Source organism: Cavia porcellus, unplaced genomic scaffold (assembly GCF_034190915.1).
Source record: "Cavia porcellus strain 051 isolate PalLab524CR breed Dunkin Hartley unplaced genomic scaffold, mCavPor4.1 scaffold_32, whole genome shotgun sequence".
In the NCBI taxonomy this organism is placed as follows: domain Eukaryota; kingdom Metazoa; phylum Chordata; class Mammalia; order Rodentia; family Caviidae; genus Cavia; species Cavia porcellus.
In genome coordinates this window covers 24,561,631-24,588,523 of record NW_026947515.1, presented here as the reverse complement: position 1 = coordinate 24,588,523, position 26,893 = coordinate 24,561,631, and the positions used below count along the sequence as shown (strand labels likewise).

General features: G+C 53.6%; 1 protein-coding gene across 6 annotated transcripts; it reads left to right on the top strand.

Annotated features, from left to right (window-relative positions):
* Nucleotides 1-241: 241 nt before the first annotated feature.
* On the top strand, nt 242-26,891 carry Kif19 (kinesin family member 19). 6 transcript variants are annotated; one of them, XM_063242229.1, is made up of 20 exons: nt 247-523; nt 2,160-2,261; nt 10,801-10,911; nt 11,555-11,642; nt 11,933-12,069; nt 12,878-13,003; nt 13,380-13,574; nt 14,864-15,010; nt 20,483-20,605; nt 21,706-21,871; nt 22,413-22,584; nt 22,696-22,891; nt 23,459-23,675; nt 23,755-23,876; nt 24,286-24,416; nt 24,577-24,742; nt 24,929-25,016; nt 25,500-25,864; nt 26,037-26,190; nt 26,376-26,891. In XM_063242229.1, exons 1-20 carry the CDS (start codon nt 485-487, stop codon nt 26,483-26,485), a joined length of 2,955 nt encoding a protein of 984 aa, XP_063098299.1. In that variant the 5' UTR covers nt 247-484; the 3' UTR covers nt 26,486-26,891. The 6 variants fall into 6 exon arrangements, with proteins under 6 accessions (XP_063098301.1, XP_063098299.1, XP_013002508.2 ...); XM_013147054.3 differs by having other exon boundaries at nt 250-523; nt 24,631-24,742; XM_013147052.3 differs by having other exon boundaries at nt 256-523; nt 24,562-24,742.
* The last annotated feature ends 2 nt before the right edge of the window (nt 26,892-26,893 follow it).

Here is a 26,893-nt window from a genome sequence, read left to right as displayed (position 1 = left end):
CCCCTACCCCCCACCCCCGAGACCGCAGCCATGGTCACTGCAGCGGCCATGGAAACGCAGGGTTGCCAGCCGGGACCCTGGAGATGCCAAAACTGCTGGTGTAGGAAGTGGTGGCTGGAGGGACTGCCTGTGACCGACTGGCCTCCTAGGGGCCGGCGGGCGCACCCCAGAGGGCTACGGAACAAGGCGGGTGCGAGAGCCGGGAGGGGCCGGTGGCCGCCCTGGAGCTACCAAAGCGACGCCCGCCGGCCCGGGGCGGAGGCGGCCTGCTCCAGCAGCCCGGGGCGGGCGGTGCAGGGGCGGGGCGCGCCAGGTCCGCCCTCCGGGCCTCGCCTCCAGGTCAGCGCCAGGCCCTGGGCGCGTTGTTGGTTTCGGGTTGTCAGGCAGCAGTGGCAGCCGCAGCAGCCAAAGGACAGCAGCCACCCAAGGAGACCGCGGTGGAAGTGGGCCTGGCTATGCTTGAGCCCCTCTGCCCGCTGCAAGCATGAAGGACAGCGGGGATTCCAAGGACCAGCAACTCATGGTGAGGCTCCTTGGGGCTCTTCCTCGCCCCTTCCACGACCCCCGAAACCCGAGTATCTCGGTCAGCCTCCAACAGTGTCCACTAAGCGGACAGCGAGGGCCAGGGGCTGGGTCAGTCCAGAGCACCTTTGCCCAAGTCCTAAGGAGCAGGTGTCCGGAAGTACATGGCCTTCTTTTTAGTTTGGAAAGTTAGCCACACCCCAGAGGCTCCCACCCCACAGCCTGAAGAGTGCCTGCCTGGAGACTGCCCTGTGATCTTGGGAGATCTGACCCACTGCCCTGAGAGGGTGAACCAGAGGGGACCCAGCCCACCCTATCTGGAGTTTAGAAGGAGCCAGGGACAAACAGAAGCTCCTGGCACCAGGAGAGCCAAGGTGGACTTGGAAGTGGGTGGTTGGTGGCCTGCCGAGCTACTGCTGTTTAAGTTAGAACTCAGTACTTCAGAGAAGCTCGGGAAGCCACCACTATGAGCCCTAGAGCCCTGGGGACTGGAACAGAGGAGGCTTTGGGGGTGGGGGGAAGGTGGGGACAGGTAGGGGCTGAAGGTGGAGATTCCTGGCCATCAGTAGAGCCCCACTGGAACGATGAGGGGGAGACTCAGTGACCCCAAGCCTCTGTTAGGCCCAGGTAGGTGGGTGGGAATCTTTCTCTCCCCACCTCTGACTTCTGAGACCTGGGAACGGGCCTTTGGCATTTGCAAGTGGTGGCGCTGTGTCTAGAGCATTACGATGCCCACATTCCACTTCTGTAGGGTCCCCTGCTTCTTCAAAGGGCAGCTTTGGACCCAGCCCCCGGGTTCTAGAATATACTGTCTAGCAGTGGGAGTGGGCTTCTTTGCAAACCTTTTGCCAATGTTTGGTGGTGCACTCCTGTAATCCCAGCTACTCAGGATGTTTGAGGCCAGTTTGGGCAACTCGGCAAGACCTTATCTCACAGAAAGAAATAAAAAAGCCCAGGGATTTGGTTTAGAGGTAGAGCACACTTGAGTTCAAGCCCTAGTACTGTCAAAAAGAAAAAGAGAAAATGATTTGCTTCAAATAAATGGTGTGCACATGTGTGGCTTTGATGCAGAGTCAGGCCAAGGGCCCACCCCTCCTGCTCTGAGTTCCAACAAACTTGATGTGACAGACATGGAGCACAGTGCCGCTGAAGGTCAAGGGCGAGCCCCTTAGTGCTGCCCGTATGCCCAGCAGGTGTGTCCTTTTGATCCACCTGAGAAATCCTCCATCTTCCCCGCCCTGTCCGGGCTGCCAGGTCCCACACCACGGCCCCAGACCTACTCTTGTCTTCAGCTGCAGCAGGTCAATAACATAGACACTGATAGGCTGCCCCAGGGTCCCTGGCTTCCAGTTCAAGCCCAAGGGAGCTGCAGTGTTTAATTTGGGTGTGCAAGTGATGCACAGTTTTTACCCTGGGGCCATCCCCACGGCATGGGCTTCTGGGAGATTGAGAGACTCAGACAGAGCCCGGCACGCTGTGAACTTGCTGCCTTCTGGCCAGCCAGTGACTGTGACTCCTTAGGACCAAGGAACCTGGCCCAGCTGACCACTGGAGAGCTGGGAGTTTGGGTGGGAGGAGAATCCTGAGACCCCCTCGTGCTTTCTGAGCCTAGCACGGCCTTGTCCTGCTCAATGCAGGGGTCTGATCTTCCCTCCCAGGTGGCACTCAGGGTCCGGCCCATCAGTGTGGCAGAGCTGGAGGAAGGAGCCACCCTCATTGCCCACAAGGTGGACGAGCAGGTATGTACAGGGGCCGCAACCGGGAGCTGCAGGGCAGACTGCTCCACTCGCTCAGGCTCCTGCGGGCGGACGGGCGTCCCTTCCCGCTTGCCCTCTTGACCAGGAAACCTTCCTAGATGGGTCCAAGGAAATCTGAGAGCTTCATAACCTGGCGGGCTCCCGTGGCTTCCCCACCTCACTGCATCTGCTGCCCAAAGGACACGGATTTATATGGTCAGAGCTAAGCTCGTCTCCAGTGTGCTTGTGCTTGGTGAATCCTTGGCTGTCGGTTCTCTCAGCCCTTGCGTTACTATAATTAAAGGATAAGGCAATAACTATTTGCCAACTACCCATGCCATACTGGGGACCACGGGAGGAGCTAAGAAACCACAGCGAACAGGAAAAAGAAAAAATAACTTTCTCCTCCTCCACTGCCTATAGTCCAGTGTGGGCAGATAGGACTTAATCAAGAACTGAATAAAAGAGTTTGTAACTAACGAGGACTACAAAGAAATGCTAGGAGTAAGGGGGCACTTAATCTAGTCCTAGAGGCTGGGGAGGAATCCTTCAAGAGCTGCTGCTGGAACTGAAATAAGGGACAAAGAAAAGGTGATTAGGTATGCAAGGAGAGACATTCTCCCAGAGAGCCTTGTGTGTGCAAAGGTCCTGTGGTGAGAAAGATGGTGACATAACTGGGCGACTGAGAGAAGGCCAGTGTAGCTTAAGCTAGGGGCGAGAGATGTGGAGTGAGTTAGAGACACAGGCAAGGGTCACCCCACACACTGTGTAGGCACGGTCACCCTGTTTCTTTGGGTGGGCAGTGGAGGACTCAGGCATCAAAGTGGACACTGGGGAGGGGCAGCAGACACAGATTGGTACCCAGGTGGGAACATCCTGGTGGGACAGCGATGTAACAGCCTGACAGGGAGTAACCCTGGCGTCTGCTCCATGGCTGCTGGGGCTGGCTTCTCCCTAGTGCCAGGGCTCATGGGACAGAGAAGTCAGAATGGCACCATGCAGTGTGCACAGAGGCACATAAACACCGGCTCAGTGGCTTCTGCATTTTCCAGTGGTGCAGCTTCGGAGGAGAGTTTCTTGGTACTCAACAGCTTCACTTGTGCGTGGGGACAGCAGTCCTCGTGCTCTCTTTAGAGGGCCTTTAGGGCTCTGCTGCTCGGTGCCTGGCCCAGAGGATGAGCGGCTTAGATGTTAGCTGCCATCACCTGTCTGGGGCTGACATTCCCAGGGATGCGGGGTTGGCTGACGGGAGAGCCCAGCCCTACGGAGTCACACAGAGGAGAAACCTCCGTCCACTTTGTCCACTAGGAAGTGCATCGGGTCCTCAGGTTGGGACAACGATCTCCCTTTCTCGCTGCTCCTGGCTCCCAGCCTGCATGGGGGCGGATAGATTTTTACTGTCGGGAACACTACTCCCTGTCTAGGGACAGCCCTTTGTGTGCCCACGCTCAGCAGACACTGGCTCCATTCTGTCCCCTCAGGCAGAGGAGGGGCTCCCGCCCTGCAAGCTGGGCATGACCTGAACCGAGTTGTTAGGGCTGCTCCTGTGACAGTGCAGAGGCGCAGAGTGGCACCTTCTGACCTAAACTCTTTAGGTTTCCAAAGTGGTTCAAAGATGGGTGTGACCAGGGGCCTGGCCCAGCCCTCCTGACCAAGGCCTGCAGTTTGAGAGTGGCCACAGTGCGTGCCAGGCTGACAGGCTCAAAAAGCAAGCTCTCCCTCTGACAATGGACCATGGCAAGAAGGGGGTAAAACATACCAGTCCAAGAACAGAGATGGGCAATCTATTTTTCTTGCATCTCGTTCTGACCAGCCCTCCCCAATGACCCCCAGATTCATCCTGCAGCCTCAGGCTCCAGGGCTGGTCAGTTGCACTGAATGCCCAGCCTGCCAGTGGAAAGTCTCCTTCCTCTGAAGACCCAAGGCCCAGTAGTCAGTGGGGTGAGTTTTGAGAGCTGGTCCAGGGCAACATGGCTGTGGTATGTCTGTCCAGTTAAGATGTAGCTGGGTCCAGGCAACCAATGCAAGGCCCTGCCTTCTCTCAGGTGTTGGCTTGGGCTGTCAGGTGCTCCCCATTGCTCCCTTGGCTATGGCTGTCATGGCCTGTGGGGCCAGGGGTGGGGGTTCCTCTTGTTTCCTGCCTTCACTTTCCTTCGCTGGTGTCGTCTGAGGCCCAAGGGTGGGAACCCTGAGCAATGCAGCCTGGTGCACACTAGCTAGGGCTTGGCCCCTTGGTGGTCAGTAGGGAGCAGGCACTGTCACAGCCCACTTGTCCATGGGTTTTGAGGCGGAGGACTCAGTCATCCTCTGGCTTGGACCAGTATGAGGGGTCCTATCACAGCCTTCTTTAGAATGAGCAGTTGTTCTCCTGGGGGCATCTGGAACTGGGCAAGGTGGGCACTCCTGTAGCAAAATGTCCTCCAGAGCAAAGCCAGTGTGCCTTGATTCTGGGGAAGCTTGAGTTGGGGTTTGGATTTGTAAAGAAACTGGCCAGGTGTCTTGTGGGCCTGGGGTCCCAGGGCCCCAGTTCAGTTTGGGGCCATAACTAGGACCTGGTCAGATAGTCCTTCGGTCAGGGTTCATGGATACACAGTGCTTGACACTGTACCTATGCACGGCAGAGCACACGGTAATCTCCAGTGTTGAAATGCAGGATGCTTTCAGAGTTAGGTAAAACCCAGCCTCCCTTCTCCTCCATCACAGCTCTTGGCAAGGCCCCACACAGCCATCTCCTGAGAATATACCTGGAGGACTGCTAGGAGCTCTGGGCTTTGCAGCATTTGGGTGGCACAGAGCCCAGAAGTCAGATCCTCAGAAAGACTGAAGGGCAGGAAGGGCCCCTGTGGGTGGGGATTCCAGGCTGGGGAAGGAGCTTCCAAGTGAACCCCAGACATCCCCACCCAAGGCAGGCCTGCTGATCCTCCCCCTGCCTTTCCAGATGGTGCTTGTCTGCAGGACTTAAGTCAATGAATGATGTGTATAATTCCATAATTAGCATTCATCTACTGATAGTCTAACTGGTACCCCACCCCCACTCCTGGGGTCCTGAGGAGCCAGGCAGGGGCCTTCAGGAGGCCTTGTGGAGGGCCCAGGCGTACAGAATAGGGGATGAAAGAGGAGCTGTGGCAGGTGTGATGTGGAAGAGGGCAGAGTGGAGGCCCCTGGCTCCTAACAGAATGAAAACTGTAGTCTCAGGCTGGGACCCTGAGGACCTCACCTTTCGGGGTGCTGGCTGGGTGCCCACACACAAGCTTGGGTTTCTGTTTCCTTGTCAGAGGGGGGGGCAACTAATCGCAGGCCCCACCCTCACCGAGAGCTGTGGAGAGGGTTAAGGGAGGTGATATGAGGGGACCTGATCCCCAAAAGTGTGAGTCTGTTGTGAAAGATAAACAGGATGAGGTGACAGACTCCAAGTGCCACAGACAGTGAGTGCTGTAGGGGTTGCTGCCCTCCCGGGTGGGGGGCAGCGGGGCTCCCTGCACACCACCCATCTCGGGGGCATGTGGAAAACCGTGGAAAACACCCAGGGGAGCTAGGTGTGGAGGTGTGTGCTATTATCCCAGCACTCAGGAGGGAAACTGAGGTGGAGGAGGATCGCCACAAATTCAAGGCCAGCCTGGGCTGCATACAAGACTCGACGATGATCAGGGAAGATACAGGGAACCTTCATCTTGACCCCTTAGCCATCTCTCCGCCTTTCCCAGCCCTTCCCAGCTTCAGGCAGACCTACTTGCCGTCTGTTGCTGTCCATCCGTGAACCGTTCTGGACATGTAATTAGGTCGTATAGTACGGGTCCCTCGTGTCCTGCTTCTTTCCCTTAGTGTCACGTCTTTGGGCTTTACCCACACTGCAGCCTGTATCGGAATTTTTGTCTTTTCATGGCTGGATAATTCTCCTTGCTGTGGCTATACCATGAGTTGTTTATCCAGTCATCGGTGGATGGGCATTTGAACTTCTGTGCACAGTACTTCAAGGATCAAGGATCCTTACCCCTAACCCCAGGATGGCTACAAGTAGAAGGGGCAGGTTTGTTAAAAATGCGCACTTGGGGTTCCACATTTCCAGGCTGTTTGATTGTATGAGTCTGGGTGATGCCTGGGAATCTGCATTTCACAAGCACCGCTCCTTGGAGAACTCTGTTGCGTGCATCTGCAGCCCCCAGGAGAGACGAGCCCTGGAGCAGCGGTGGTGCAGCTGTGGCATGCATGATGTGGTTGGCTGATTACATCACTACCCTGGACTGTTAGGTCAGCCTTCCCATCATCCTGAGCCTCGGGCTCCTCAGAGTCCCGTAGCCAATGGTTACCTGGCCAGGACGTCAGCCAGGTATGGCTCTGCCCTGAGCAGCCGGCTGGGCCTTGGTGCTGTGAGCTCAGTAGGTTCCATTCTGGGCCCTCCATCTAGCCGAAGTCCAGTAGGGCCCAGGGTGCCTAGACACTGCGCCTGCCCTCCTTGGGTGTGGCTACCCCACCTCCACAAGGCCAGGGACCCGCCATGGTATAAGCAGATTAGTTTTGCAAGGCAGCGCTAACAGAGCACTGAAGGCTTCAACACAGAGGTTTACGAGGTCACGGCGCTGTGGCGGCAGGAAGGCTCTGGTCCAGGCCCCTCTTGTTGGCCTGCAGATGGCTGCCTTCCCATCTTCCAGAGCACTGTCCTCTGTGCCTGTCCCATCAGCTTCCCCTTTCTGAGCGGCACTAGTCACATGAGGTTAGGGCTGACCCTGCTCCGCATGGCCTGGTCCTCATCTTAGTACCCCTGTACCTGCTCTACTTTCAAATAGGGCCACTGACTAAGGCACTTGGGGCAGAAGGGAAGGGTAAGTGGGTGGGAGGAGCCTGAGTTCCTGAACCAGATTTGGTCTTTGGATCTGATGGGGTCTGTACTTCACAGCGCTGTTTTTGATGTGCTACTGATACGGTCTGAGTCCTTACCTCTTGTCACTTGAACCAGGTGTTTATAATCCTGACAGTCTGGGACTCCAGGGCTGGAAAATCGGAGGTTTGAGCCTGACCTGGGCAATTTAACAACTTGGCAAGGTCTCAAAATTAAAACAAAACAAAACAACCATATAAAATGGTTGGGGATACAGCTCACTGCAAAAGCCCTGGATTCAATTCCCAATATGGGGGGGGGGGATTTCCCATAAATTTCCAGAAAGCATATGCCAAGGCTTTTGTGTGGTGCCTGGAACACGCAAAGCTCCCTATAGAAGGCAACTTTATTCGGCAAATGTCCCTTGAGCTATGTGCCAGCAAGGGGGACATTTAGAGGGGGCCCTGGAGGACATAGAGCAGGATGCCAGAGTGAAGGCCGTCGTGTGCTTGAGGGGCTCCCTGGGGAAGGGAATGGTGGCTGTCTCAGCAGATGCACGCCTGAGTTCCTGACCCAAGCTCTAGAGCCCCTGCAGGGAGGACGGAGGTGGGATGCAGCTCCCCAGCTCCACGAGTCTCAGCTGAGAGCCTCTGCCCAAGTCCTCACCTCTTTGCCTTGCTTACCGCCTTCTCTAGAATATTTCCACTCTCACCTCTCTCGGCCACCTCCTGCTCATCCTCTAAGACCCAACACTGGTGCCACCTCTTCCAGAAAGCCCTCTCCTCCCTGGCGTTGCTGGATTGGGCATCTCCCCTGGTTATGAGTGACCTGGGAGTGCCTGAAGGCAGGACCCTTGGCCTCGCTCTTCTCTATTCCCGGGGCTGGCACCTTGGCCTGTTCCGCTTGGCAGCCCAGGCACCCTCCCCACCCACCCCACTCAGCTCTGGCTCACCTGGGCAGGGGCACAAGGGCCCCACTGTGTCCCAGGGTGGACAGGTACAGGGCAATGCTGTGGGGGTGGAGTGGGAGCCAGGGCTCAGACAGGTGGGACCCAGACAAAGCCTTCTCTCAGCGGGGATCGTGGCAGCTGTGCGGTGAGCACACTGATGCAGGAGCTCTCATAGGTCAGTGAACGAGATGCCCAGGGTGCCCTGAACTCTGCAGTGCCTGGAGGTCGTGTGACCATCACTGTTGGAGGTGGGCATCCGTGCATACATGCTGTTCCCTCTCCCCAGCACAGAAAGCCCTCGAAGGTCCTGCTGTGTCCACAGGAGCGCTGGCACCTGGGTGGGAGCTGGTACAGCTGGCCAGGCTGCTGGAGCTTCCCAAGGGACCAATGCCAGGGGGCCTGGAGCCAGTTTGTCTCTTCAGTTGGGTCTGAAACTTGAGCAGGGCTCATGCTGCTGGCAGCCTGCAACAGAGACCAATGCCAGGAGCTTAGGGGCCACTAGGACTGAGGCCCTGAGGAGGTGACTGGGGACAGGTGCTTGTCCTGTACTTGCCTCACTGCGATCACCAGCCCTTGGGCAGCTGGGAGGGGCCCAGCTTGGAGGCCTTCTTTCCCCACACAAAGCTTTCTGCTCAGCCTGTTCAGCACCCTCTCTCCTACCTGGCTCACCTGCAGTCCCACCGGACTAGCTAAGACTTCTACTTCCTGAGGGGTCACCTCACCTGGTGAATTACAGAAGGGCCTTGCCAGCTCCTGGAGGGGCCAGGGCCAGCAGTGGGCACAGGTGTGCCTGCCCTGGGGGCGTGTGGAGTGAAAGGGAGTGGTTGATGGCAGGACAGACACAGAATACACAGAGAGCATGCTGGGAGTCCCTAGGTCCTTTCCTCCTGGGACTGGGCCTCCTAAATCCCTGAACTTGGTAGGTACAGCCAGAAGGATTCACGGAGGACACCCCAGACCCAAGCGATCAGCTGCCACCTCACTGCCAGCCTCAGCGCCATCCTCATCTGTCCTCTCGGAGTGGCTCCTCCCCATGCCTCATCTGTTCACAAGCCCCACCTCCCCTGCTGACCCATCTCTGCTCCCTTGGGCACCTGGCTCAGTTCTTGGCCCTGTGAAGACTCAGTTTACCTCCTCACACAGCACTTTACTGTCCAGGGCCTGTGGACATTGAGCACTTATGTGCACAGAGTGTGGGGGTCTCTCTTGGATGATGGTGACTGCTGAGGGACCCTAGCACACAGGGGTCCTGGGGAGCAGGGAGGGCTGAGAGGACATTCAGAGGATACACGGGGACCAGCCCAACCTGCAGGCCTCAACCCTGCAATTTGGTGCCTCAGTTTCCCCATTAAATAATAACCATGCATTCACATTGCAGAGTGTATAAAGATCAGCTGTTGTTAGCATAACTGAGAGTGAAGGCTGCCCCCCAGTAGAGGAGGGGCCATTGGGTGCTCCCCTAGGAGCAGGCCCCACCTAATCGGCAGGGGAGTACACAGTGGTGTATTCACTCGGGCTTTCTAGTGAGCCAGGACCCCAAGGAGCCCTGGGGTCAGCAGCAGTGAGCAGACCCTGCCTCCCATTGCTGGGACCCGTGTGGCACAGTGGGCCAGGGACTTGGGGGCTGATGACCTGCTCCACGGTGAGGATAGGATCAACACACCCTCAACTTGTATTTTTTGTCCTTTTATTCTGGCTTTTAATTGTGTCTTCTTCTTGTGTTGCTCTTTTATTTTTGTCACTCTAGATTTGATAGCTGAGTCTCAGGGGCAGGGAATTGGTGACCGTCTCATCCCCAACTCTGTCCTTTCTCTCTCTCTTAACAGTACCTAAGCTGGGAAGCTGAGGCAGAAGGGTCACAGATTTGAACTCAGCCTAGACAACTTAGTGACTTCAAAAGATTCAGTCTCAAATAATAAAAATGGTAGGGATGTAATCAGTGTGAAGTCCTAGGTGCAGTTCCTAGTACTTGAAGAGAGAGAAACAGAGACAGAGACAGAGGCAGAGACCTCTGAGTACTTGGCAGGCGTTACACACGTTGTCTCCTGGGGTATTCTCAGTCTCCGGGATGCAGTAGTGCAGTCTCACCTGACAGAGGAGGAGATCCGGGCTCGGGCAGGTCACCCTGCTACTGAGAAGCAGGACTGGGGTTCAGAGTCTGCCCTCACTGTCCTCTTTGGTCCCTGTTCCCCTCATCCTACATCCCCCAAACTCAAGCCCTTCTGTAGTCTTTGAGTGTCTTCTGTTGTTTCTGAGAGCCTCATTTTCCCCACCTGTCCCTAGGCTGGGACCCCCCCCCCACCATGAAAATTCCGCCCCTTCTGCCTTTCCACATGGAGCCCAGAACAAGCCTTGGCACACCAGGACGTGGACAGAGTAGGGTGGCTCGGAGATTGTTCTAGAAAATGGCTCTGCAGGTTTTGAATGCAGGTCCCAGCTACTGAGCCCCCGGTCCTCCCCCTGGCTAGTGTGACCTTCGCTCTCAACCCTAATTCCTTAGCTGTGCATGGGAGAAACAATTGCTCCAGGCAGTAAAGCCCTGCTGTTGCTTTTCTTGTGGGCAAGAGCTTTGCAGTTAAGGGACAGGCCCTGAGTCTCAGGCCTACTGCATTTGGCACAGTCCTGCAGAGATCGCTGCTCCCTTGGGACTGTACTGGGCCTTGTAGGGGCTGCACCCAAGGCCAGACCCGACGCCTGGAGGTCAGATGGGAGCAGAAATGCACCCAGGTCTCTGCAAACCCCAGCTGACTGTGACCTTCCCTTGGGGAACTTTGCAGATGGTGGTTCTCATGGACCCAATGGAGGACCCTGATGACATTCTGCGAGCACACCGCTCCCGGGAGAAGTCCTACCTGTTCGATGTGGCCTTTGACTTCACTGCCACCCAGGTGGGACAGGGCCTGGACCTGGGCCTGAAATATGAAAGAGCCCCCTGACACCCTTTGCCTTACCCGGCAGAAGCCTTCACTTTCCTTCCACCGTGTGCTCAAGGAATCGAGTTCTAGAGCTTTCCCCACTTGGGGACAGTGTTTGCATGTGTTTGCATGGTGCCTACACTTGTATACCTGTGTGGTGGGCCCACCTGGCCTCCTGCTTGGACACGCTTGGGTGAGCGCGTGCACACACACACCGCCCCGCCTCGATGCACACTCCATAGCTGCCCGTATCCAAGCGGAGGCAGGAGCCTGAAGCCCATCTGGTGCAGAGAGGGCAGGCAGGGAGTCTCCGGGAAACTGACACTCTCCTAGGGACTCCCATCTCACCCATCTTTGGGATGCGCTCTGGAGCAGATGGAATGCATCCTTAGAGCTGGGGGCCAGCAGCCAGCTTCAGGGGAAGTGTCTCAGGTGTCCTGAGCTCTCCTGCACACTGGTGCCCCCCCCCGGGGGGGGTGTAAGTGGAGACATCCTCTCCTACAGCTGCCACACCCTTCTTCCCAGCCTGGGGTTCCAGGGTCAGCATTGCCTGTGGGCATCTGAGCTCTGCCCAGTCTGTGTGTCAGGCCCTTGACCAACTTCCTGTTCCCTGCAGGAGATGGTGTACCAGGCCACCACCAAGGGCCTCATAGAAGGCGTCATTTCAGGCTACAATGCCACTGTCTTTGCATATGGTCCTACAGGTGAGGCAGAAACCCAGACTGAAACACCCCTGTCACCCCACCCATAAGAACCAAGCCCCTTTGTCTAGTTCCACCTGGATGGGGGTCGAGGCTATGGCTGATCCAGACCTCATCCAGGACCCTCCAGCTCTAAAACCCCATCCCTCACCAGTGTCATCATCATTCTTCTGTCCCTCACTACCACCTGGACATTTGAGGGTCCAGCCTTGGGGACAGACCTAAAGTTATCAGCTCAGCAAGACCTCACGCTGGTCCCCACTCCGTTCACCCATCACCTTACTCTGTCCCAGGCTGTGGGAAAACTTACACCATGCTGGGTACTGACCATGAGCCGGGCATCTATGTTCGGACCCTCAATGACCTCTTCCGTGCAATCGAAGAGACCAGCAGTGACATGGAATATGAGGTTTCCATGTCCTACTTGGAGGTGAGCCCTACCCAACCCTGGGCAAGAGGTAAGGATGGGCTGACCTCCCAGAAGCTCATTACTGGGTGATTTCCTGGACGCCCATCATGACTGCTACCCCACGAGCAGGTTGTTAGCCCTACCTTCCATAAAAAAGGGCTCAGCAAGGTTAGGCAAGTAGATCGATGACACACAGTGAGAGAGCAGGGGTTCAGACTCACGACCCAGTGGCTTGAAAGCTGATTATGGCCTGTTGTCCCACCCAGAGTAGCCTTGTCAGTGAGCAAAGAGCTTTGCAGCCCTCCCAGACAGCCCTCCTTGTCCTCCTGGTGGGCCTGTTCCTGGAGCTCATCTGTCCACACCGAGCATGGAAGAGGCAGGAGACTTAGCCAGCAGACTCTTCTGGGAGCCGATAATCTCCCGAGTGACAGCCCAGAAGGAGCGGCAAGGTGGGGCTGCCAGCCCATGTTGACTGAGCCAACAAGGCTCACCTGGCCATGTGTGGGGGCCACCTGGAAGTAGCCTAACATTGCCTAGCAATGACCAAGGTTTCTCAACCTGTTCCCCACTTTGGTCAGGCCTCACATCTGCACAGCATCCGGCCTGGGAAGCCTAGAAGGTTCTGGATCCTCCAGTAACATCAGCTCTAGACTGGAGTTTTCCTGTAGATGCTGAAGACTCCTGCCAACAAAGAGGGCCTTCTGCCAGCCAGGGCTTCTCTCATGAAGCCTAGGGCCCAGAATGCTGGCTGGGGGAGAGAAGCAGGGTTTCCTTACCTGGGCCTCCTGACCTTGGTCTGCCTTCTCCTCTCCCTGACTGCTCTCGTCAGATCTACAATGAGATGATCCGGGACCTGCTGAACCCCACCCTGGGGTACCTGGAGCTGAGGGAGGACTCCAAAGGGGCCATCCAGGTTGCCGGAATCACCGAGGTCTCCACCATCAATGCCAATGAGGCGAGTGTTGTGCGGCCAGTCAGGGGCTGTGGAGGGGACCCTCAGTAAAAGGGGTCAGGAAGGAGAGGACTGAAGCTAGGAAGCCACTGGTGCTCAGTGGGGCCTGGGGCAGACAGACAATCCTGAGTGGCAGAAGTGAAACTCACGTCAGCTGTCACGTCCCCGCCTCGCTGACCCTGGGGAGTGACCAGGCCACACAACTTCCCCCACCCATGGAGGCCTGCCTGCCCAGGCCCCTTGGCACACAGTGGTCAGGCCACCCCAGCTGAACCTCTCAGATGCATGCAGGAACCCCCTCTCCTGGGCCAGGCTCCTCCTCTCTGTGAGACATCTCTAGGGGTCCCCAAGACCTCTGCCCTCCATCCTACCCACCTAGGTCATGCAGCTGCTGATGAAGGGGAACCAGCAGAGGACCCAGGAGCCCACGGCTGCCAACCAGACGTCCTCACGCTCCCACGCTGTGCTGCAGGTGGCCGTGCGCCAGCGCAGCAGGGTCAGAAGCATCGTGCAGGAGGTGCGGCAGGGCCGCCTCTTCATGATTGACCTGGCCGGCTCTGAGCGCGCCTCCCAGGTGAGGCTGGCTCTTGGCGACAGGGCAGGGATGTCTGTCCCAGAGGAAAGTGCTCCCCCATGGGAGGCTGGCTCTCTAGGACTGGGGGAGAGGCTACTATGTGGGACAGCTCCCCAGAAGCTGCGAGGGAAGAACGTCCAAGAGCAGTGGAGGGGTGAATGGGAGCCTCAGGGTGCAGACAAAAGGGGTGTCCCAGAGGGCTAGGAGTGTAAGGATAGGCCAAGGGCCTGCTGGGGGAAGGGGGAGATGGGGCCAGGGCGACAATGACTGGGGCCAGCTGAGGGATTTGATAGTAGGTAGAAAAGCCCCTGACAGAGAAACTTGGGCAGAGCCTGGGAGTGGACCCCAATAGTCACATCCTGGCCCTGTCAGTTTCTTGAAGTAACTTTGAACCTTTACTTGCCTGATTTGGGGGCCTTGGGTCGCTATAGCAACCCAGCAGACACAGAGTCTGCTCTTTCCTGAGGGCCAGCTTGGGGTTCACAGTCACTGGACAGCAGAAGCTGAGGATGTCACTGTGTTAGTGCTGGAGAAATGCAGGCCAGAGGACCTCGTGAGGAAATAAGCAAGGTTTCATGTTGAAAAGCAGACTGGGTTAGAACAGGATGAGATTCAGCAAACTCACCCGCCCCCACCTCACCCTCGAGTGAAGTCTGGAGTCCTTGAAGGGACGGGGAAGCCTGGGAAGAGGGTGTTCAGTGCTGGAGCCAGCTGGTCCTGGCTTCTCCAGGAGGGTTGAGGTGGCTTCTGGCTGGTGGCAGAGACCCTGCTGCCTTGATGCCCCTGCAGGCCAAGAGTGGAGGACCCTGACCTTTCGACTTTCTGTGTGTGTGTGTGTGTGTGTGTGTGTCTGTCTGTCTCTCTCTCTCATGCACACCCTCCCCATTCCTCACACACACATCACACCTCTCTCCCTGCTCCCTGAAGCCTGTGGCATTCTTTAGAGCCATGACCAGTGGTGGAGACGGCTGCCTGGGAAGCCACTTTGTGGATGACATGTTCTGGCAGCACCTGCCCTGGGAGAGACCAAGAAGCAGCCTCTCTACCCTGCTCAGAATCCTGTAGCCCTCGGCTTGTTTAGAGACCCTGCTGTCACCTTAGCTTGTCAAATCTTCCAGGCCCCTGACAGGAGGGCGGGCAAGGCTGTGGTGTCATATCAATGATACATTTGGGGGCCCCAAGGGAGGAAGGGAGATTTACTACCAGGATCACCTGGGCGTTTTGAGGGGGCTAAAGTGGAGCCCCATCCCCACCCCGGAAGGTCACAGTGATGTCGTTTGCTGCCCCAGACACAGAACCGTGGGCAGCGCATGAAGGAGGGGGCCCACATCAACCGCTCCCTGCTGGCCCTGGGCAACTGCATCAACGCGCTGAGTGACAAGGGCAGCAACAAGTACATCAACTACCGGGACAGCAAGCTGACCCGGCTCCTCAAGGTAACCCCACAAGCGGGCCCAGGCGCTGGGCTACCGAGGGTCGGGCTGCCAGGTGTACAATACAAATGCAAGACACCCCGCTCGATCTGAATTTTATATAAGCCACGAAAGTAATTTTAGTGCAAGTGTGCCCCATGCCACACCTGGGCTATGCATATACTAAATAAATCAATGCATCATTTTTCTGAAATCTGCATGTCACTGACTACCCTGAAGTTTATCTGGCAACTCCATCCTAGAGTGGGCAGCAGGGAGGGAGGGAGCTGCACCCAGCCCCCTTCTAGAGGCTGAGCTCGTGGGACTGAAAGCCTCCTAGATGTGGGGTTCAGTGGAGAGCCCCATGGGGCCACTTGCTTTGTGCAGGGCAACCCTGGGCCTTAACTGAGAGGCATCACTGGGTGTCTGCTCCCAACTGGCCTCTGAGTTCAGTGCTTCCTCCTACGGGTCCTTTCCTGTTTTAGGGAGAGAAGATCATTGATTTTTTTTTTTTAACTTTTTATTAGTACATGTCTGCAGTATGTAACGATTACATTCATTGTGGGAACTGGCATATGTATGTAATATCTCAGTTCTTTTATTTCCCCTTTCCCTCCACTTTTTTTTTTTTTTTACAATTTTTTTCTTTTTTTGCCAGTGGTAGATTTATTTATTTTATAATTCTTTATCAAGTTAACTATCATAAACATAGACTAACACCTGGACTAACAAGCCAAACAGCATATAAAACACATAAAACAGTTACGGTAAATCAAGGTACACTTTTAGGTATGTTGGCCATGCAGGAATACAATAATTTTTTCCCTTCCTCCTTTTTCCCTATTGCCTATTTTTATTTTGTATAGTATTTATACACTGAATTTCTGACATAAGAGAAATCACGTGATATTTACACTTCCATGTTTGATATGCTTCATTTAAAATTATGTTCTCAAAGAATATCTGTTTCCTACGAAAGACTCCTTTGTCCTTTATGGCAGACAGCTACTGCACTGTAAAAAATACCACAGTGTCTTTATTTGTTCATCTGTTGATGGATAGACAGGCTGCTTCCAAGATTTCCCTCCCATGAACTGTACCGCTATAAACATGAGTGTGTGTGTGTGTGTGTGTGTGTGTGTGTGTGTGTGTCCCTGTAGCATGATTTATTTGCTTCTTCAGGAAGATATCTAGAAGGGGAAGAGCTGGGTGAGATGGAATTTTTAGTTTTAGTTTTTTGAGGAAGCTCCACACTGATTTCCGTAGTGGTTGTACCAGTTTACACTCCCACTAGCAATAGAGAAAGATTCCTTTTCCCCCAGAACTTTGATCATTTGATTTCTTGAAGATGTCCATCCTTTATCTTTTTTTGTCTGTTCTTTCTGAAGATGGGATTTCAGTGTTACTTTAATTTGCATTTCTCGAGTGGCAAGTGATGCTGAAGACTTAAATTATTTTCCTTTGTGTCATTCATGTATTTATTGGCCATTTGCACTGCTTCATCTGAGAAATATGAATTCATTTCAGATGCCTATTTTTGATTGTGTCTTTGATTGTCTTTAAATTTGAGGATCTTTTTTGTGAGTTATTTACATATTTTAGGTATTAGTCCTTTGTCTGAGGAGTAACTGGAAAGGTTTTTCCCCTTTCTATAGGTCGTCTCTTCACATGGTTGGTAATTTCCTTTTTCCTGGGTCCTCACTGCAGGGAGCACTGTCTCCTGTTTTCCTTCAGTCCATGAATTTCCTTTGAAGCTAAATGTGTTGCTTGTATACAGCACATTGGTGGATCTTGTTTCTCGATCCACTCTCCTTGTGTTTCTTTTTATTGGTGACTTGAGACCATCTGCATTAATGGTTACACCCAGCATGCGCTGGCCTGTCTCTGCTGTTACCCTCCTGCCACTGGTGCCCCACTTTCCCCCTCCATTCAGTTGCCTGCCCTGCTCAGTAACCCTTCTCTGCGGCTGTTTCTGGAGCCGTGGTCATCTGTATCTCTCTAGAATGTCCTTCAACACTTTGTATAGGGTTGGTTTGGTGGTCATGAATTCCTTCAGCTGTTCTTTATCATGGAAGTATCTTATTTCTCCATTAATTTTAAAAGATAGTTTTGCAGCATACATCAATCTGGGTTGGAAGTTGTTTTCTTTCAGGACTTCAAACACTTCACTCCAAGCTCCTCTTGACTTGATGGTTTGTGTTGAAATGTCTGCGGTGATTCTGATGGGTTTTCCTGTATAGGCAATCTGTTTTTATTCCCTAACAGTCTTTAATGTTCTGTTCTTGTGTTGAGTATCTTGGATCTTGGTAATTATATGTCTGGGTGTAGATTTATTTTGGTTATGGCTAGTTGAAGTTCTATATGCCTCACTTATCTGTATGTCAGACCCTCTTCCCTTGTTTGTGAAGTTTTGTGCTATTACTTTTTTTTTTGTACTTGGGCATTGAACTCAGGACCTTGAACTTGCCAGGAAAGCACTTATGTTACTAAAATGTGTCCCCATCCCTCTGCTGTTACTTGTGTAAATAGTTTTTTATGTCATTTGTGTTGACCCCCTTGCTTTTGTGTATTTAAGAATTTTTCTGCATTATTGCTGTGAATGGGTTTTTATGCAATTTGTGTTGTTTTCATTTACTCTAGTTACTCTGAGATGAGCTGTCTTTGCGTCACCTAGCAGCTGTTAGGTCCATGTTTCACCTCCTTCTGTTGCTTTTAAGGTGTCTTTGAGAAGTTAGTCTTCAAAGGCATCCTTGTCTTCTCGTTCTGAAATGTGGTCCATCCATTGGCCTCTTCTACTGCTCATACTTTCAATATAATTTTTAGTCCCCTGCGGTTTTGACTGAAATCTTTCATGGGCTCTAATTCTTTGCTAAACTCTTCATTCATGTTTATATAGTTTTGTTTAACTTAGCTTACTTTTTACTGCTGTCTTTAGAAAGCTTCTGAGTCATTTTGATTACTGTTTTAATGATCTGTGTAGTTATAACTTTGGAGACCTTGTTGAGTACCTTTTTGATATATTTTTTTAACCTTCTCTATTATCCTTTTGAGTAATTTTGGAGTATGATTTATGCTGCTCTCCTCCTTGTTGCCCCTGAATTGGCTTTGGGGGAATATGTGGGAGTTCTGGAAGCATTTCGTTGCCTTTCTTCTGTTTCTGTTGGGTTTGTATATTTTGTTTGTGCTGAGGTCTGTGGCTGCTTATGGTGTAAAGACGCTATTATTAATATATTGTTAGGATGGCAGGTTTTTTTTTTTTGTACCTGGAATTGAACTCATGACCTTGCACTTGCCAGGCAGGCACTTAGGACACTGAGCTAAATCCCCAGGCCTAGATAGCGGTCTTTTTAATCGCTTTTCAGTGATATGCCTCAGGTGTAGCTCACTATAGTCTTCTGCCAAGACCAACCACCCTAGTCACTTTGTAAGGGGAAGACTTTGTGTCACTCGCTCAACACAGAATTGTCTAGCAGTGTAGTCTTGTATTGTTTATGTCACAAAGGTAATATGAGGGTTAGCTTACAGAGAAAACCCATTAATAACAACAATTATGTCACAGTGCTATTGTCAATGCCCAAGACAAGTGGGCTATTAATATACCGTAAGAACCAATTATGTACCACCCTTAAGTGTAGAGAAGAAATCCACAATTATGATGTAAGCATTAATGCAACCCAGGCATTGACTTTCAGCTACTATGTACTAAATGTGATAGCTATATCTTCACTAGCAGCAGAAAAAAATTCTATAGTCATTTTGTAGTTAACTATCTTACGATTAATATTGATATATGGTTATACTAGTAAAGATATTGGAGATTGGGAACTGAGAAATGCAAGAGGGAAAATGTAAATCCTTAACTGATGTGAGAAGGGAGAGGGGGAAGTGATACAAGGAATCCCATTTGGGGGGTAGAAATTATAGAATTAGATAAAGATAAAAAAAACTGACAAGAAATAGAAGATAAAAGACAAAGATGGAGGAAAGAAATTATATGAGGAGTAAAAATAACAGAAGAAATTAAAAGGAGAAAAATTAAATGGGAGAAGAAAAAATATAGAAAAAAGTTAAGAAGAAAGGAAAATCTCCCAAACCTCGATAAACTGATGAAGGAGGAAAGAGAGAAGAAAAAAAGAAAAAACAAAAAACAATGCTCATACAAAAAATATTCCCTGTGATTTTTCAATGTGTGATTTTCTCCTGGGATCTACCATTCTGGGCGCTGTCCAGTTCAGTATGTGGTCCTGCTCACACTAGTTGGTAAAGGAGAGAGTTAGACCCCAGATCTGTGCTAGTTACCTGGACCAGAAAGCAGTGACTAGGAGGAACCAATGCCATGAATTTCAGATCCAGTGTAACACAGGCTGAGCCTGGCCTCTCTGGTCATGGGAACAAGGTCTAAGTCCTTCACCTCAAACCCCTTCAAGGAGTTTCTTTCCAACCTGCTCCCAACCATGGCTGTCTCTCATCCAGTCACTGTGGGAATGTCACACTGGGAGCCCTAATGTGAAGCTGAGTCCTGGGTTAAAACAATCAACCTCTCCCTGGAATGGCATCCAACCAAGCACTGTCCCCAGGGGTAAGGCAGGTGCTTGGACTGGAGCCATTCATCAGCTGTTGCAAGTCAAAGGACTCATGTGGGGGCAGAATCTCATGCTCTCCAGGCAGCTCTTAGCACCTAAAAACACAAACACAGAACAGAAACCTCTGTGTTTCTCCCTGAACTCCTCCCTGAACTTCTCCTCCCTGAACCCTGGCTTTTACTTTGTCTGTGTAGATCTGGCTTCCCTTTCATGCCAGCCACGATATCTGGGAGCTGGGGGAGAAAGTACAGATTGCTCCTGCCCTTCTCTGCAATTTCTCTGTAACTGTTTAAGTTTCCTGCCAGAATCCTCAGATCCCCAGGGATCTAGCTATCTTTCTCTCTTCCCTAAGTTATTTTTCAGTGTCTGGATCCCAGATCTTGAAGAGGTTGAGCCATCGTTGCTTACCACTCAGCCATGTCCCCCTTGTCCTTTAGCTTTGTCGGTGTCTCTGTGGGTTAGGGGAGTTCTATTTGCAGATGAGGAATTTTCACAAGGAGGTTAAGGAATTTTCCTGAGGGCTGAAGCTAGTAATGCTGAAAATAGGGTTCCAAATGAAGTCCTTGGTCAAATGTCATAGTAGCAGCTTGCATGATCCCTGAGTCAGTCTGACACCATGGCTGCATCCATAAACCAGAAAGGTGCAGATGGGGAAAATGATGGCCATATTCCAAAGCAGCCTCCAGGTCTCCTAGCTGGGTGAGGCTGTCTTCCTCTCAAGCTGTTTGCAATGTGCAGTGTGTGTGTGTGTGTGTGTATGTGTGTGTGTGTGTGTGTGTGTGTGTGTGTGTGTGTGTGTGTGTGTGTGAAAAGCAGGGAGTACAGGGAAAGAGAACACATACCAGGACGGGGTCGGGGCAGCCTGGCAGGAGGCCATCTCAGCTGACCACATGTCTTATCTCTCTCTGTCCAGGACTCTCTTGGGGGAAACAGCCGTACCGTGATGATCGCCCACATCAGTCCAGCAAGCACAGCCTTTGAGGAGTCCCGGAACACCCTGACCTATGCCGGCCGGGCCAAGAACATTAAGACAAGGGTGAGGCCCTGTGGGCTGTCCCTCTGGGCATACTTTCCAGGCTCCAGATTTGAGCTCCTGGACTGACTGATCCCTTCTACCCACCCATGTTCTGTAGACCCAGCCACCATTGCACTGGCCTCATTCCCCCAATGAACATGACTCCCAAGCACTTCTCTTGCACCTCCAGCCCCTGATTGTCGACCCCAAAGCCTTTATTTGCCTCTCATCCCAGCCCAGCCCCTCCATCTTCAGAGGTCCATTCAGATACCTGCATTTCCGAAGCCCCTCCCCATAGCATTCACAAGAAGAGGCAGCCCGTTTTAAGTATCTACCCTGAGCTCTTTGACATATTCTGTCATCTGATTTCAAAACCAGGCAAGTGGTACTGCTTCTTCATGATACAGTTAAAAAGTGAGGCTTAAGGAATGGTTGAGTGATTTCTCAGATAGCTTAGAAGCGATGGCTTAGAAACTAGAAGTGGGTCTGCCTGGTTCCCAAGTTCATGTTCCTACTTCTCTGGTGAACATGATGGGACCCCTGAAATCCAGTATGAAATCTCCTTATGACTGAGTGCTTCAAGTTGTATTCTGACTCTCTGGGAAGTTCGTGGAGGAGAAGAGACGTAGTGTAGATTAGTTCATTGTTAATGGAGACAGTTGCTTAGGTAGATGGTGCCAGTAGGGGCTGGGGGAGACTGAGTAGTATTATGAAGCTTGAGGAGAATATTCTAGAAGGTAGGAAGTGGTAAAGCTCCAGTGGTGAGGAAGAGTTAAAAATCTATGGTGGATACTCAGCAAGAGAGTTGGACTGGAGAGAAGAATGATTGTTTAGGAGCAGTGACTCAGAATAAATCAGAGATTGGTGAACCTTCAACACCAGGTAAAGGAAGTAGGGTGTTCCATCTAGCCAGTAGGGAGCCACTGAAGTTGATGGGCAGAGGCAGCATTTTAGGACTGGCAAAGACATGTAGGATGTGATAGCAAGAAGTGGAGTCAGAGGCAAGGAGGCCATGACAGTCACCAGAAGGACTGGGAGTCAATGAGGGACAAAGGAAGGTCCCCCAAGAAGGTCCAGGGGGTGTACGGAGGTAAACCCAGTTCCTGGTGTTCTCCCTGCAGGTGAAACGGAATTTACTTAATGTTTCCTATCACATCGCCCAGTACACCAGTATCATCGAGGACCTGCGGAGTGAGATCCAGCGACTCAAGGGCAAGATCAACCAACAGGCTGGGTGGGGCCCAGCCACAGGCCAGCTGCAGCGGGGTGACATCCGACACATCCAAGGTGTGTGTGGGGAGGTGGTGCTGACCAGGCTCTTTGCGACTAGGCAGCCTTGGGCTAGGCACTCAGCTGTTCTGAGCCTTGCAACCTACCTTTGAAAAGTGGGATCCTGATCTCTGCCGTAGAGAGCTGGTGATCAGGTGGGGTCACATACGACACTACACATTTAGCTGTGCAGGATATCACACTGGGGATTGCCTCAGCTGTGCAGGATGTCACACTGGGGACTGCCTGGCAGACACTGGGGCCACCACCTTTTTGTGGTTGACACAAGAAGCTGTAAGAGTAAGGGGAACCTGGGTCCTAGGGATGACCTGATAAAACAGTTGGGGTACAGCCTTGAGGCACCTTTGGGGTTGGGAGTAGGAGGACCTCTTTCTGGAGGAAGTGCTTAGACAGGAAGTGGGTGCAGTGATTTGGGAAGAAAGATGGGGAAGGGCCCCAGGGCGTAGAATCCTTAGCCTGAGCCCGCCCCTCATCTGAACTCCCATCCCCACCTTCCACCCACCCCCTCACCCCTGGCCCCCACCCTGATCCCCTGCAGCCGAAGTTCAGCAGCAGGGTGAGCAGGCAGAAATCAGCGCACTCCATATGCAGCTCACTAGAGCTTTCCGGGAGCAGACGGATGTCCGCAGGTGCCTGCTAGAGCTGGAGAAGCGGGCCAGGGAGATCGAGATCGAGATGGAGACCTCCTGCCACTTGATCACCATTGCTGGGTATGCAACCCCCTTCCCTCCAAGCCCCACATGGGCCCAGGATGCAAGAGCTGGGAGATGTGGGTGCACACTCTCCCAAGGACTCAGTCTTATCTCCCTGGGGTGGGGCAGCTGGAAGGGTAAGAAATCTCACAGAGCCCTCAAACGGCAAGAGGAGCAGAGGAAGGAGTCGTACACCAAGGATGACAGTGAGAAAGACTCAGATACGGGCAGTGACCCGCCAGAAGATCTAGAGCCACCTGAGGTGGCCTCAGCCTGGGAGAGCATCACTGCCCTGGTGGATGAGCAGAAGAAGCTGCACAAAGAGGTGGTGTCCAGGGCTCAGCGGGCATGGGGGATGAGGAGTGGGCATCACACCTGGGGGCCAGAGGAGGAGCGTGAGTGGGAACTCAGGCTACAAACCCTGGTGACCTTGCCAGGTTTTTTCACCTCTCTGTGCCTCACATTTCTCAGCTGTAAGATGGGAGTGGTGGAGATGCAGCCCTCATGGGGTCTTTGGAGAGGTAAAATTCATGCCTGGCACATGCCTAGGGTTCACATGGTAGTTAGGGCTTTCAGAATAGCAGATCTTTCCATTCTGTTGAGGCACACTCACACCAGAGGGGCTTCAGAGTATTGTGAGCCCTGAGGGTGTCACAGGGTTGGGCTTGAGCAGATGTCCCCAGAGCTGGCTACGGCTGTGGGCGGGTGATAGGGTGGCAAGCAAGTGAGCAAAGAGAAACCACTTTGGAAGAGCCCCTGGTTACAGGATCCAAGATACAGTCCGAGGGTTGGCACGGAGTGTGTGCTCCACACTGGGAGTCCAGGGGCTGGAAAGGTGAGGACAAACAGGACTGCTGGGCACGGCCTGGTGCTGACCTGGCATATTCCCCAGTTGGCACTGCAGCAGCGCTGCCAGCAAGAGCTGCGCACACGGTGCCGGTACCTGGAGGAGACGCTGCTGCAGCTCATCGGCTCGGAGAAACAGCGCGAGGTACTCAGTTTGCTGTGCCAGGTACACGAACTCGAGGTGGAGAACACCGAGATGCGGTCACATGGGCGGCTTCGACTCTGTGACAAGATCATCCAGGGCCAGAGACAGATCATCGATGGTAGGGCCCATGCCCAGCTTGACCAAACTGCTGAGGAGGACCAGTGGGCACATGCTGAGCCCTGCCCCTCCCCCCACAGAGTACAGCCTGCCTGTCCCCCAGCACCTAGAGAACCTGTGCGACCTGTACCTTCGAGAGCAGGAGAAGGGTGGCCTCAAGCCGGCCACCGTCATGAACTGTGTGGCCTCCAGGGCCCTGAAGGTGGGCATGGGGGCAGTCCTGTGTGTACGGGCGTATGTCAGGGAGGGGCCACCACCCACAGTGGGATGCTAGTTGGTTGGCACTCCAGGGAGTTGGTTCCTTCTTACCCCATCCCATGCCTTCCAAGCTTGAGTAAGGTCCTTGTCCCTACGCATTCCTCACTGGCATCTGTCCCCACCCAGGACTGGCCAATTGAGATCTCACGAATGGCCCCAGATGATGTACAGGAGACCAGGGCATTAGGTGGTGCCACTGAGGCTGCCACTGTAGTTTCCTCCTGGGGACCCAGGACCCAAACCCACTACTGCCTTTCCTGGGCTTCTGGCCTATGTGACAACCCTTGTCACTCTGTATGCCTTTGTCACCCTCCAAGTCTTCTGATTGTCCACTCCTGTTCTCCCTTCCCTAGGACAGTTTCTTGCCTAAAATTACCGTGGCAGAAATCACATTGACCTCAGACTCTGACCCAGAGAGCGTGAACACACTGCATTCCGAAGCTCAGCACCTGCAAGACACCCTGCCTCCTCTCACCGCAGAGAGGTGAGGCCACTTCCTTCCTTACTTTTGCACCCTCTCAGGGCAGGGGCCAGTGTAACAGATCAAGTGTCCATAGGGAAGATGGAGACTGAATAAAGGCAGGTCCGGAGCCAAGTTTCCTGGCTTCTTTTTCCCTTTACACCAACAGCTTCTCCCCTAGAAGGGCAGACCTCAGTGCCACCAGCCTGGTCAACAGCCACCCATTCTCCTTTGCCAGCGTCAGTAAAGCCCACCTTGCATCTAAGGCCACACCCCGGGCCTGGCCAGCAAAGAGCTCCTCTGTGCCCATCCCACTTCCCATCCCAGTTGGCAGCCTGGTAGCCCAGGAGGTGAGCTCTAGGAACCCACTGTTCCTAGGGGTGTTCCTAGGGCTGTTGCTGGGGGTGGGCACACAAGGGTGGACACCCAACATTTGGGGTGCAGTCTTTCCAAAATGGCCTCCCGTCCACCCCTGGAGGCTTGCTGCCCCTGCTGAGTGGAACATGGGGGCCCTACTGTCTTCCCAATCCCTCCAGGCCCCGCCCTCAGACAGCCTGGGCTTCCAGATCAGCTCTTCCCCCGACAGCAGTGAGAATCTGTCAGGGATCCCCTTGTCCCAGAAAGGTGCGTATGCCCCCGCCTGGTGTTGTCTAACCGCTCAGCTCACCCAGCCCAAAGCCCCACCCTCCCTTTTGCTCTGCTGAGTGTGCACTGCATCGCTTGCTGCCTATTCTGCAGCCACCAGTGCCCCTGGGGTGTTAGTTACCTGCTTAAGGACACAGAGCGATAGGAGCACAGTCAGAAATTATGCTGGGGACACCTGGCACCCAAGCTCACATCCCCTCCACTCAATAACTGTAATAGCGCCAGCTGAATCCCTGTCCCCTGGATAAGGTAGGCTAAGCCCATCGCCTTAGTAACCTAAGGGCTCAGTGTTGCCATCCTTGGTTTAAAGCAAAGTTCAGTGTGTCCCAAGTTCCTTAAATAACAATTCAGGTGTCATGGGCAAGGGCACCCTGGCTCCTGCTCTTTTCTGCCCTTCCTGGCAGAGGGAGGCCGTTGGGAGGTGGCCTTGATCCTGTGCTGGGATTCCTGTGTTCTCTGCAGAGGGAAAGGAGATCCTGACCGGTACCAAGTCCATTTCAGTGAAGGCTGCCAGGCGGCGCTCACGGGCTCTGGCCCTACAGGGGCGCCACCTGCTGGCAGCTGCTGCAGATCGCAGCAGCCTGTCGCTGAACTCCCTGAGCGAGGCTGAGGATGCCAGGCCACCCAGCCCCACGCTGCAGCGTGCAGCCAGCGAGGACAACCTGTCCAGCAGCACGGGCGAGGGCCCCTCAGGGGCAATCAGGCATCAAGGTGATAGCCCTGGATCCTGGGTAGGTGACCAGAAGAAAAATACAGACAAGAAAAGAGAGAAGTCACTAGAGACAAAGAAGAGGAAGCGGAGGACCCTTGAGGTCGCAGGGCAAGGGGTAGGTAAGGGGAAGGAGAGGGGCTGGGTGGGTGGGGTCTTGAGGGCTGAATTCCTCTGTCTGCACCCCAAGCCATGCCTCAGCAATGCCTTCATCCTCCAGCTGCCACCATAGCTGGGGCAGAGGCCTACACAGCTCTTGGCCTCACCTCACTTACTGTTCTCCAACTCAGCTCTCCCGCCCTAAGACACACGTCCGCCATCCACCAGACAGCACCTCGGATCACAAGGTGCCAGTGTGTGGGCACCCCACACCCAGTAACCGGCATTTAGGAAGAGTCATGCTGCCTTTGGCCAAAATCAGACTCCCTCCAAGTGAGGGCGCCGGTCAGTACCAGGAAGGGAGGGAAGGGGAAGCCTTGGCCAGCCCAGGGAGGAGATGTGCAAGCTCCTGCCCCTGTACCTGCCCAGTGACGGAAGCCTGATACTCAGCGTATTCAAGGGATTGGGGACTTGGGCTTGTGCCTCTAAGGGAGTTCAAGCCCCTGATCCTGGCTCTCACTCTGTTGCAGGCTCTGGGGATGCCTTACCCCTTATTGTTACCTCCAATGCAGCTGGCATTTCCCATCGGCCCACTCATGGGCTGCGCCCACCCCATGGCTCAAGTGCCCGACACAACTGAAAAGCCCTGCCTGGAACCAGCTATTCTGCCCTTGAGACTGAACGGGGTGTAGTGGGAATGGGAAACAGAGGTGGGCAGATGGGAATCACATGGAAACAGGAACTCAGAATCTCAGAGCTCCTAAGACCCAGAAGCTGGGGCGGGGGTGCCAGACCCAGGCATGCTTTCATTGTCAGGAGAAGAGGGTAAGCCCGAGGCACAGCCTCCCGCCCTGCACACAACACTATTGCCAAAACCCTGGCAGTGGGGTGTGGAGCCATAAGCAGAGCTCGCTCCTGGGCCACACCTGGGGCGAGGGTATGTTGGATCACTGGAGAGGGGCCAACGGGCCTTTACATCTGGGTTTGCCACTTTGCGATGGCTTTTCCCTCTTCTTTTTTAATAATAAAATCCCCTTTGTGTTTCATG